Raw genomic sequence first — 14,568 nt, 5'->3', positions numbered from 1 at the left:
ATATTATATATATATATATATATATATATTTATTTATTTATTTTAATTATCATATATCCTTCATTTTTTTTATTACCTATATTTATACATAATTAAAAAGTAAAAAATGACAAAAATATAATCGATGCCAAAAAAAAAAAAATAATTAAAATGTTATGTTAATACTTCTTTTAATACAACAACTGCATATAAATAAATAAATAAATATATATATATATATATATATATATATATATATATTATATGGTAAAACAAATTCATTTTATAAATTACCAAAAATTTTAGTCTTTAAACAAATAAGATTTAATTATTCAGAAAAAACGTGGTCATATTATATATATGTATATATATTATGTAATGTGGGATGGGGGGGAAATATTTAATTATTAAGCAAATATATAAATTCTACTTAAGTAAACGAATATAATTAAGAATATATTTTGTTTTATATATATATATATGCATACATTTTATATACTACTATTCAAATTCAGTACACATTAAAAACTAAAGACATAAAAATGGATTTTTAAAAAAAAAAAAAAAAAAAGGAATTATTTTATGTTCTTCATATATATATATATATATATATATGTGTGAACTTCATAAATATATACCAAACATGAATTAGCCAAATATACATTAATGAAAGCTATTTTTTTGCCATATATAAATGTATCTTCTTTTTTGTATAAGCTTCTTAGAAACATTTTCTATGAACAATACTAGGCCCCGAATCTTCGTATTCCTCTTTTGTTATCCACATTTGTTGGAATGTTGAAAGAGATGATAAGATTGATCCTCCTATCCATACGGAATATTTTCTTTCAGGTGGAGCAATGACCTTAATTTTCATTGAAGAGGGTGCTAAGTTTGTCATTTCTTTGGTTAGCCTTTCTCCTATATTATTATACATTGTAGTACCACCACTTAAAACAATATTATTATATAATTCTTTTCTTATATCAATATCACATTTCATTATACTTTGATACGCTGTTATGTGTAAACCCGGACATTCCCTACCTATTAATGTGGGATTAAATAAGGCCTCAGGACATCGAAATCTTTCACTTCCTACAGTTATTAAATTTCCATCAGGTAATTCATATATTTCTTCTATTTCATCTGAATGTTCTTCAGAACGTTTTAGTTCTTCATCATAATCCATGGCTATGTAACATAGTTTTTCTTTTATATCCCTAACTATCTCCCTTTCAGCTGTTGTGGTAAATGTATGACCCCTCTCTGTAAACAATTTCATCATGTGATAGGTCAAATCCCTTCCAGCCATGTCAATTCTGTTTATGGCATGGGGTAATACATAGCCTTCGTATATGGGAACGGTGTGGCTCACTCCATCTCCACTATCAAGAACGATACCTACAGGGAACATTTAGGACAAGAAATAAAATCAGATAAAATTAAATCATGCAAAATATGGTATAACATAATGTAATAAAAAAAAAAATATATATATATATATATATATGTCAAATATATATGTACACTGAGAAAATGTTCTGAATTGTTCATACAAATATATATACATATATATATATTTATATGTATACTGAGAAAATATTCTGACTTATTCATACAATAAAAAAAAAAAAAAAAAAAAAAAAAATTTTCTGAATATAACGTTTGATTGTTTTTTCAAAATTTTTTTGATTGTTCAAGTAAACTCATAAAACAAAATATACATATATATATATATAATATATTATATAAATTAATAAGAATGCTTTCATTCTATACCTGTTGTTCTTCCTGATGCATATAGGGATAAGATGGCTTGTATACTGACATACATGGCTGGAACATCAAATGTCTCAAACATAATTTGAGTCATTTTTTCTCTATTTGTTTTAGGATTTAATGGAGCTTCTGTTAATAAGACTGGATGTTCTTCAGGTGAAACTCTCAATTCATTATAGAACGTATGATGCCATATTTTTTCCATATCATCCCAATTTGTAACAATACCATGTTCTATTGGATATTTTAAAGTTAAAATACCTCTTTTATTTTGAGCTTCATCACCTACATAGCATTCTTTTTGTTCCATGCCTATCATAATATTGGGCATCTTAGGTCTTCCTACAATAGATGGGAAGACACATTTTGGAGCGTCATCTCCAGCCAAACCAGACTTCACCATACCACTTCCATTATCAACTACTAAAGCAACAGCTTCTTCAGACATCTAAAGAAAAGGAGATATGACATAATATGATCTATTATATAAATGTAAATGTAAATATAAATATAAATATATGTTCTTATGGTTATATTATAATGGTAATATACAAAGGGAAATTAAATATAACATATATATTATATATAGATTATATGCTTGTACCTACCTTCTTTTATTCTCTTTATAATATATATATATGTATGTATATATAATAATATATTTATTTAAAATCCTATTAATTTTATTATATATTTTATTAATTATTTTTAGCGTGTGTTTTTACCTATAAAAAAAAAAAATAATAAATAATAAAAAAATTAAATAAAAAATCTACCATAGTATTTATACATTTATATAATTATATTTTTCTTCATAAATAATATATATTAAACATATATATATATATATATATATATATATATAATATATATATTTATATACTTATATTAAATTATCCACATATAAATTTTTTTTTTTTTTTTTTTTTTCATACTTTACGAATTAAGAGTACTTATTTAAGGAACACTCTCTTTAATTTATTTTATTTTATTTTATATATTTAATAATATTATTTATTTATTCAAGAGATTATCGATATTTCAACAATATATATATATATATATATTATATTATATATGAAGAAAAACGACGTCAATTATAATATATATATAATAATTCAAGTAAAATATAGTCCTTTTTTAAAAATATAAAATGACAATTTAAAAGAATTATCTATAAGAACAATGGAAAGAAAATATATAAGGCTACAAAATTAAATAAATCATATAATAATAAAAATAAAAATATTATAAATTTTTATATATAATATATATGTACGAATGTATATTTTTTATTTGTTTATAATTTTCTAATGGGATAATAAAATCCTTATTTAGAAAAAAAAAAAAAAAAAAAAATAATATAATATATATATATAATATATATATAATATTTGATATATGTTATATATATATATATATATATTATATGTATATATTTTATGTACTGTTATTTTTTAAATTCACGACACAAAGCGTATATATTATCACAATTCCCACATTATATTTGGAAATATTTATTCATTATATAAATATATATTTTTATATTTTTATATTATTATATTATTATATTATTATATTAATATTTAATTATTATTATATTTTTTTTTTTTTTTTTTATTTTTGTATAGAATAAATAAACAGTAATATTTTATTACAAATTATATATGATATTATGTTTTTCTGAAGAAAAGTAAAGTACATTTGAGAAATCAACATTATTTAAATAATATATATATATTATATATAATATAAAAGAAGGACTATATATATTGTAATTTTTTTTTTTTTCTTTATGTTTTAATTAAAGTTTGTGTGTATTTTTATAAGGAAATAAATAAATATATATATATATATATATATATATATATATATATATATATATGTATCTATTTATATATTCATCATGATAAAATTTTCTTTATACAATATATTATAAAGAGTACGCTTCTTTCTATGTAGATATTATTTTATTTTATTTTTTATTTAGTAATAAAAAAAAAAAATATACATAATTGAATCATAAGACAAATGAAAAGTATATTATAAGTAATAATATATACATATATATATATATATATAATATCTTTGTAATATTTGTAGGACAAACATTTGCTATATTGAGAAATATATGTGGATATGTGATATCTTTCATAAATCAGATAATAAAATTTTTCTTTTATTTCAATATTGTTCTCTTTTTTTTTTTTTTTTTTTTTTTCATTAAAACTAAATTATGAATATAAATCCATTTTAAATTAATAAATCTTCCTATTTAAAATAAAGGTTCTTATTAATGTAAATATATGGAATACATAATATTATATACATATAATTATATATATATATATATATGTATATTGTTCATTTAATAAATATATTATAAAAAGACTATAATGCTTAAATGTTTTATATTTACAATAAGGCAAATTATTATTTATATGAAATATATATAACATATATTTTTTTTTTAATAAAGCAAAATAATGTTATTTTGTAGGAAAATTTTCAACCTATATATCTTAATAATAATAATATATTATATATATATATTATATTAATATAATCTTAATCATAATAATAATTTGAAATTTTTTTTTTTTTTTTTTTTTTCTTTTTTTCCTTTCCTTTTAATTTCCCCAATTGGATTGTACAAATAATAATCCAAAAAATATATTATATATATATATATATATATTATTTTTTAAAAAATAATTATATTCTTTAATAAGAAAAATATATTTTTTTAATTTCATACAATATATAGAGTATGAACGAATGATAATACATTTAATTAATTTATATATATTGGAGGATGAATTTGTATGTAAAATCTTTTAAAAAAAAATAATTAGTATTATTATAAACATATTATAAAGCATTTGCTTATTGTAATATGTCACTATATTATTTTTATTTGTTGTTATGTTTTAATATTTTAATTATTAGCTTTTATTTTTATGTGTATTCTTTCCATAACTTTATACAAGATAAGAAATTTTTTATTTTTAGAACAAAACGAAATAAAAAAAAAAAAAAAAAATATATATATATATATATATATTTATTTATTTATTTATATTTATAAATTTGTGAATATTTTTAAATGACTATTCTTATAAAACAATAAATGGTAAAATGGTAAAATATTATATAAAATAATATATAAGGAATTGTAAAGAATAGAAAAAAAAAAAAAAAATTTAAATTACATATTATAAAATATTTATTTGTTTCTTACATTTTCTTTCTTTTTCTCAAATTATTGTTAAAAAAGAGCAGAAAAAAAAAAAAAAAAAAAAAAAAAAAGCTAAAAATGGAATAATAAAAAAAAAAAAATATATATATATATATATAATATATATATATATATTATCTTTAATTTTAAGAAATGTATTTAAATTGTTATATCTTCATTTTGTTATTATATTACTACCTCCGTGAAATGCTATAAAAATAAGTATGGAAGAAGAAAAATTATCAGACCGATATGTAAGTTTCCAAAATAATCCGAAACAATTAAATCCTTCCAAAAAGTTTTTTGAATGGATTTTTAATTATCCTCTTTTTAATGGTAAGTTGGAATTGTCCAAAAAAAAAAAAAAAAAAAAAAAAAAAAAAAAAAAAGTATATATATTTAAAATAATGTATTTAAAGACAAAAATATAAGAAGAAATACATATGTATATAATATATATATATATATATATATATATATATTTTAGAATTTAGAAATAGCAGTGTGTCTAATCATTTCAGTAGTTTATGCATAAATGAAAGGGAAGCCATAATTGAAAAATCGAAAGCTATCTTGAAGAGGAAAAATTACAAAAAAGAGAACATCCATTTTAATATTAAACGACAAGATGCGTCTCCAAAGGTATTAATGAAATATGAAATAAATCAGAATGGTAAGAAAATAAATAAATATATATATATATATATATATATATATATATATTGTGTGAACATGTTTAATATTCATTTAATTTATTAGTGCTAGAATTTTTTTTTTTTTTTATTTTTTTTTTCCATATTTAAAGTAATATATTTCTTCTTTTATATTATATCTGTTACCTTACATTTTTTTTCATTCTGTTTACATTTCAGATTACAGTTTGATAAATAAAAATAAGTTTTATGTTAACATTATTAAAAAGAGCGAGAAAATTTACAAGTGCTATGAAAATGTTATAAAGGAAGAAAAGAGGAAAAAACGTGTTTTTGAAAAGATTAAGCAAAAATATTTGTTCAGAAAAAAAAAACAAGATCTAATAAATTATGTACATTCGCCACCGAACGATATAGATACTAATGTAAATAAGAAAAGAGATACAATTTCGAAAGAAGAATTCAATCCTTTTTTTAATTTTTTTGAAAATGATAAAAATAAAAATATATATCACAGCAACATTAACTTTACTATGAAAACGCATATACAATTCAACAAGTACTTTTATAAATTAATCATCAACAAGCTTAGTTATTATAAAATAAAGAAGGATCTATATGTTAATATTGTTAACATTGTTAATGAAATAACAAAGTATTATCCTACCTATGGTTATGACATATTAAACAATATAAAAGTAAAAAAAAAAAAAAAAAAAAATAGACACATGTGAAAAAAAAAAAATATATATATATAAATGTATATATGTATGAATTTTTTGTTTTATGAATATTTATATATTTATCATCACACATTATGTTAATATATATATATATATATATATATATATTTATATCTTTTTTTTTTTTTTTTTTTTTTTTTTTTTTTTTTTTTTTTTTGGTTAGATTAAGTACTTCCCCTATAAGAATATAAATCACAGCTTCTACATATACGGACTTGTTTTTAGCAACTGTTCAATTTATTTTGACGATTTAGAAATTAAGAACCCTAAAATATTACTATTAAATGCGGAACGTAAAATAAAATATGATGTTTTAGAAAGTTATTTTAACCACAATTATAATTATACTTATTTGTTTTGGAAGAATCTAAGCAATAAAAATATAAACATCATATTAGTATATGGAGAATTAGACTATTATATTAAAAAGCTACTACTTAGTAAGAAAATATATTTTTTTACTAGCATAAAGAAAAAAAATATGAGTCGTTTATCTAACTTATTATGCAAAAATATTTTGAGTTATGAGAATATAAAAAATTTTGACGTGAGTTATATTGCTCGAGCTAATTATTTTAAAATTCAGAAATATAAGAAAAATGTAAAAAATATTTTTCTATGTTGTAATAATAAATTTTTAACCATATGTATTTTTGGAAAACAAGATATTAGAGATGATAATATAACAAGTGAGATGTTAAAAAAAAGAAAAGGAAATAAGAATGAATGTTATGTGTATAGTTATGATGAGAATAATAGTTATGATAATACATGTTTAATAAATGAAAGAAATAGATATGATTACTTAGAAAGTATGCATAATAATGTTGATGTGTTATTAAAAAAAGAAATAGAAAAAGAAAATATATTAGATAATTTTATTAATGTTTATTATAAAAATAAAAAGGATGATTATATTATAGATTATTATTTTGTAAATAAAGAAAAGAAAATAAATTTATATGAAAAAGATACTAGTATACAACAGAATAAGAAATGGGTACTTATAAATCATTTAAAAAATATAGTTATAATTAAAAAGGTTAAAAAAATATTACAATTTTGTATATTGTTAACATTTCATATATATAAGCAAATGTATTTAAATAATTATATGAATAGATCATTTATATCTTTACCCGAAAGAAATATAAAAAAATATACAAATGTATCTAATGATGTATTTTATCAGAATTTAAATTTATTAATAATTTCTTCTTCTTTCTTTTTTTATTATAATAATGAAATAGGAAAAAAAAAAAAAAATAATAACAAAAATAATAATAATAATGAAAATGATAATAACAATAATAATAATAATAATAACAATAATAATAATAATAACAATAATAATAATTGTAAGAGAAAAAAGAAAAAAATGACTCCTATAAATCTTATGTCTAATTTATTTCATTTAATAAATATACCAAACCCTTTAAGACGTGAACGTATGAAAGCTTTATCTTCCATTATAAAAAGTAATAATATTATTAAACAACAAATATATAATAATTATGAACATTGTTTTTTCAATAATTCAGAAAAAAATAAAATTATTAATATTGTTAATTATTTTCTTTTTAATAGTTTTATGAAAAATTGTGACATCACATATGAATATTTATATTACTATTTAAAAATTATTAACAGTATATATTTGAATTATAATAACAAAAATATAATATTAGATGAGGAACTATGGTTAAATCAAGTTCAAATATTTAATATACAATCCAATCCAAAGAATCCAATAGGTATAGAAAAAAAAATGAATGAAAAAATAGAAGATGTAATAAAACAAAATATTTTATATTATTGCTACAATTTTGAATCAGCTAAAAATATTGAAATGATAATTTATTTCATCTGTCCAAATTATATGTATATAAATAATATTTACAATAATATTAATATGTACATGTTTGATAATCGACATAAAAATAGTAAAAGGTTGTTTTACAATTTCTTTTTTAATCACAAGTATGTTTTTGATATTTCTCTTCAGCAGTTTGTTTATATTATACACTCCCTGAGCTCGAAACTGTAAGAAAAAAAAAAAAAAATAAAAATAAAATAAAAAATAAAATAAAATAAAATAAAATCAATTATATTTCTTTTTTCAAAATTATTTTTAATTATATATATATATATATATATATATATGTATATATATATTTTTTTTTTTTTTTTTTTGTCATTGTAGGCTGTGCCCTTTCGATATGTGTAAGAATTATTTATGCTACCATCAAATGTGTATCCAAATATTTCTAAGACGCGTGTTGATATTATTTAAAAAGGAAAAAAATGAGGAATCAGAGGAGGGTCTATTTTTAAAGATAATATGTGAAAAATGTAATAGTGTTGAGGAAAGGGATATGAATATAAATATATCATTTATCGAATTTATATTATGTATAATTTATTCAGAGAATTATACAAATCTTTATTGTAATCATAACGGTGTAAATAATAGTTATGTAATACATTTTAGGAATATAAAAATATCTTTTCATATGTATGAAAATAATATTTATAAAAGTATAGTAAGAAAAAGGAAAGGTGCAATTGATTTATATGATAAAACTCAATCTATTATGAAATATGAAAAAAATAAAAAACATAAAAATATATATAAAAATATATATAAAAATATGTATAAAAACAATTATGATTTAGTTGGAAATATATACTGTTTAAATAAAAGCAAAGGAACAAATCATATAATAAATAATGTAAAAAGAAATATTAAATTATATATTAAAAAAAATATAAAAAATATAATATATAATGATATATTTTATTATTTCCCATGTAAATGCTTAACTAATATATTAAATAATTATTCTAATAAAAATGAAGTTGAAAATGAGAATCTTTATAGTAATTTTAATTTATATAATATAATAGAAAATTTCCCTTTTTTTAATAGTTCTATGCTACCATTATATTCTTCATTCAAATTTTTAATATATAATTGTGCTATACATTATTATAGGTCCAAAAATAAGGATATGTATAAAAATAAAAAAAAACACCATAGGAGGAAAAAAAAAAAAAAAAAAAAAAATTATAATAATAGTAATAGTGATAGTAATAGTAATAGTAATAGTAATAGTAATAAATATGTGAAAAGTATGAAAAATTCACAAAATACAAATCCTATCGATTCCTGTTCTCCATTATATTTTAAGAATATATGTGATAAATGCAAGTTTATTAAAATTAAAAACTTTTGCGCTTTACTCTTTTTTAATATATTATTTATTATGAAGAGAATTTTTTATAATTATTACATTATGATTAATTTTATTATAACATTATTAAATAAAAATATGTTTATTAAAAGAAATCAAGTCTATCGTTTAATTAAAATGTATTCATCGTATGATCCCATGGAATCTAATTATTTATTAATCAAGCAGGGAGATAACACAAAGGAAAGATTAAAAAAAAATTTGTCTAAAGAGGATATATCGAAAATGAATTTGTTAGAAGTTAGTAACACTACAAATATAATAGACACGATGAAAAAGACATATATTCATTCAAATAATACTCTTGAGCTAGATAATAATATTTTAAATATAAATAATATATTAAATGGTAAGATATCTACTACTATGTTTGATAATAACAAAACAGATGTATTATATGATCATATATATGAAAATAATAATATAGATAAATCTCAAAATTATAATTATTATAATAGAAATATAATAAAAGAAACGGAATGTAATAATATGAAGAAAACAAAGGAAATATTTATTAATGAATATTTTATATATAAAATGTTTAAAAAACAAATGACAAAATATAAGAAATATTTAATAAATGTGTTTACTAATTTTTATTATTATGCAATAATTGAATTAATGTATAATAAATCTTTATCTTTAGACATAGAAATATTTTTTTCTATTTATATTATTATATTAGAAAGAATTAACCAGAGTATACTAAATGTCATTGAAAATATGGAAAACTATAAGAAGAAAGGAAATATCGAAAATGTACATAATACTATATTAACATCTCAATTCACAAAAAAAGAATACCATATGCCAATATTTTTTTATGAACATATTAATGAGGAAGAGAACGAAATAATATCTAAAGATAGAACAAATATTAAAACAAATAGTTTATTACAATATAATGAAGGTGTATATAATAATAGAAATTTTATTATGAAAAATAAAAGAAAAAAAGAAATTACATTATTATTTAATATTATGAATTGTTATAACAATTTTAATAATACGTTGCATCTGAAAAAGGAAAACAATCAGATAATCGATAATACAAATTCGGTTATTAATGGAGAATATGATATTTTAAAATTGTATACAAAGGAAAGGAATTATCTGTACAATATAGAAAGTTGTCGAAAGAAAAAAAATATCTACATGTATAATTTGTATAATAATGACGAAAATGAGACGAATAATCAGAATTTATTTTATCATTATATTGGAAGGATAATTGATCGGGGTAGATATATAATATTTGAGGATATGAAAAAAAAAAGAAAAAAAAAAAGAAAAAAAAAAAACGAACAAGAGAAAAATAAAGAACACGAAAAGGAAAAAGAAAAATATCAAGAGCAACAGGAAGAACATAAAGAAGAAGCCACAAGGGGTTGTTATTTTTTTGTGTTCAATCCAAATGATACGTCAAATATAATATTTCATTCGTTATTATCGGATGTATATAAGAATAAATTAAAAGTTATATATGAAAAGGAGAGCAAAAAAAAAGGAGGTCTAAAAATAAAGCATACAAATAATAAAATGAAGACGGATTCATATGTTACTACGTATGATAATAATAATAATAATGATAATAATAATAATAAAAATGATAATAGTAATGGAATTAAGATGGATGCATATCATACTACGTATGATTATAATAATAATAATAAAATTAAGATGGATGCATATCATACTACGTATGATAATAATAATAATAATATTTATTTTTATGACGATGATGATAATTTGATTGTAAGGAGGAAAAGAAATATACACGATTCAGAAAGCGAAATAAAGAATATATCCTTTATTTTAGGTAATACATTAAATTGTTATAATATAAATACATATATTAAAAGATGTATTAATAATTTGTGTCTAAATTTAAAAAATGATGATATCGATTATTATATTAATTGTAAAAATGAAGATATATTAACCATAAATTTGAATGAAACTATATGTGTGTACATATTCTTTCCCTTACAATTTCATTATTTAAGAAAGTTGTTGTGTGATAAAGAAGAAGATTTTATGAAATCACTTAAGAAAAGTAATTTCATAAATTTTGATCATAAAAAAAGACATTTTGTTAAAACTTATGATGATAGATTTATAATAAAAGAAATAAATAAATATGAATTTAAATCTTTTATTAATAAATATAAAGAATTCTTTCAATATTTTTCGGATATCGTTTTAAAAAACAAAAAATCATTATTATGTTATATGTACGGATTATATCAAATTGAAATAAAAAAAAAAAATAAAAAGAATATGAAAACATATATTATATTAGAAAATGTAAAAATTGAAAATCCAAATTCTAAAATTTTAATATTTGACATTAAAGGAGCACGAAAAAAAAAAAACCTACAAAAGTTAATAAAGCAAAAAAGAAAAACGAGTTTCCCATTTTTCTTCTTTAGAAGAAATGAAAGTTATTCATTAAATACATGTAAGATAACAGAAGATAAATATATGTCAGATGATTGTTCTTCCAGTATATCTGAAAATTTAAAGACCTTTAGAAAATATATGAATAGAGAGAAACATTTAAAAGATACTATATTACAAGAAAGAAAAGATGATGAATGTAGCATGATATATAATAAAAATTCTTATTTGGAGTTTTTATCCTTAGATAATACAAAAGAAATCAAGAATAAAATATCTTCAAATATTAAGGATATGAGTGATGAGTCTTTATCCTTTATACCAAATTGTGAGTATAACAATTCGGAGGATTATGTTGTACATTTAATGGAAAATAATAATATAGGACAAAAAAATGAGGAAATACAAGAGGGAATGCAGGAGAAAATGAAAGAGGGAATACAGGAGAAAATACAAGAGGGAATGCAGGAGAAAATGAAAGAGGGAATACAGGAGAAAATACAAGAGGGAATGCAGGAGAAAATGAAAGAGGGAATGCAGGAGAAAATGCAAGAGGGAATACAGGAGAAAATACAAGAGGGAATGCAGGAGAAAATGCAAGAGGGTATGCAGGATAAAATACAGGATAAAATACAGGATAAAATACAGGATAAAATACAGGATACAATACAGGATACAATACAGGATACAATACAGGATACAATACAGGATAAAATACAGGATACAATACAGGATAAAATACAGGATAAAATACAGGATAAAATACAGGATAAAATACAGGATACAATACAGGATAAAATACAGGATAAAATACAGGATACAATACAGGATAAAATACAGGATAAAATACAGGATACAATACAGGATAAAATACAGGATAAAATACAGGATAAAATACAGGATAAAATACAGGATAAAATACAGGATACAATACAGGATACAATACAGGATAAAATACAGGATACAATACAGGATAAAATACAGGATAAAATACAGGATACAATACAGGATAAAATACAGGATACAATACAGGATAAAATACAGGATAAAATACAGGATAAAATACAGGATAAAATACAGGATAAAATACAGAATAAAATACACCATGAAATAGAACAATATCATAATATTAATGTTATAAATGAGGAAGAAACTAATATAGAGATACGTAAGGATGAAAGAAGTCCGTGCATTTTTATCAATCGATTAAACATGGAAGGGTTAGAAAGAAAGCCAAGAGAAGATATGAACACCAAATATAAAAATGATGACATTAATAATAATGATGTTAAAGATTATGGAAAGGATAAAAGTAAGAACAAATTATTATCTAATAAAAACAAAGTAAAACAAATTAATCAAGAAAAGATTAATAAAATGTTTAAACGCATAAGAAAAAAAATAATAAGAGGTATCATTAACGTTTGTACAATTCCAAGAATAATAAGTCCCATAAAATTATATAATTTCACAATGAAAAACACACACAAACATAAAAAGAAACAAAAAAAGAACAGCAAATATATATATATTTACAAAAATAATAATAGGTTGAAACACGATTTATCCTATCATATGGACAATAATCTGCAGAGATGTAAAAATGAAAATGTGTTCATAAAGGAAATATTAGAAGATACGAAAATGTACATATTATTAAATAGGAGTATATTTAAAATGATGAACAGGAAAAAGATGTTAAGAGAGGATTATAGAAATAATCTGAGAAATGTATATTTATATGGACCTATGGTATCCTTAGAATATTTAGTAACAAAAAGATTTTGCTTGCAAAATAAAAATAAAAATATAAAAGATATGAAAGATATATGTATAAATGATACAAATAATATGATAAGCAATAATAATAAATATAAATCAGAAGAAGGAAATGTTGATAATAAAAAAGAAAATATGGATGATAGTATGTATTATTATTATTACTATTATCATTCTTTTGTAGGTAATGGTGTAGGTAATAATATGAATGTAGATAATAGTTCGAATTCTATTGAAAAATATAATAATCTTACCATTGATAATTATAATGCTTTAAAAAATTATAATGTTTTATTTGATGATAACTTTAGGGATTATATAAAATCGAAGGTTATAAATTTAGAATATAATGATTATAAATATTTAATGGATTCATTAAATGAAGACACGAATTTTTTATGTTCTCAAGATATTATGGATTATTCTTTATTGATTCATATAGATATACATAATTATGAGATTATTTTTAAAATTATAGATTATTTAAGACCATATACATGGGATAAATCTGTAGAAAATTTTAGCAAGAGTGTATTATATTTAACCAAGGGATATCGACCCACAATTATTCAATCAGAATATTATAAAAAACGATTTCTTAGTAATATAAAGAAATATGTATTTTATTATGTTCCTATATATTCATTTAAAAAAAAAGTAGTATTTAAATTATCTCGAGGACAAAATAGAGAGTTTTCAATAATACAATTGAATAAGAAAAATCCATATCAAAAATATTT

At 19.4% G+C, this 14,568-nt stretch overlaps 2 protein-coding genes across 2 annotated transcripts in view; one reads left to right on the top strand and one right to left on the bottom strand.

The window, feature by feature from the left end:
• Positions 1-700: 700 nt before the first annotated feature.
• On the bottom strand, positions 701-2,209 carry PF3D7_1412500 (actin II; the record flags this gene model as incomplete). The annotated part of the gene is made up of 2 exons (XM_001348261.1): positions 701-1,383; positions 1,762-2,209. The coding sequence occupies 2 exons, from the start codon at positions 2,207-2,209 to the stop codon at positions 701-703; spliced, it is 1,131 nt and encodes a 376-aa protein (XP_001348297.1).
• A 3,014-nt stretch (positions 2,210-5,223) lies between these two features.
• PF3D7_1412400 (conserved Plasmodium protein, unknown function) overlaps positions 5,224-14,568 on the top strand; it is a gene marked incomplete at both ends in the record, with an annotated part of 10,375 nt that continues 1,030 nt past the window's right edge. The window contains 5 exons of the mRNA XM_001348260.1: positions 5,224-5,335; positions 5,487-5,672; positions 5,872-6,350; positions 6,559-8,438; positions 8,599-14,568. The exon at positions 8,599-14,568 is cut by the window's right edge and continues 1,030 nt beyond it. Of these exons, the coding sequence (XP_001348296.1) occupies positions 5,224-5,335; positions 5,487-5,672; positions 5,872-6,350; positions 6,559-8,438; positions 8,599-14,568 (8,627 nt within the window). The remainder of the gene's footprint in view (positions 5,336-5,486; positions 5,673-5,871; positions 6,351-6,558; positions 8,439-8,598) is intronic.

Source organism: Plasmodium falciparum, assembly GCF_000002765.6.
Source record: "Plasmodium falciparum 3D7 genome assembly, chromosome: 14".
NCBI lineage: Eukaryota > Apicomplexa > Aconoidasida > Haemosporida > Plasmodiidae > Plasmodium > Plasmodium falciparum.
The sequence above is the reverse complement of the archived record's forward strand: the minus strand, read 5'-3'. Positions and strand labels throughout refer to the sequence as shown.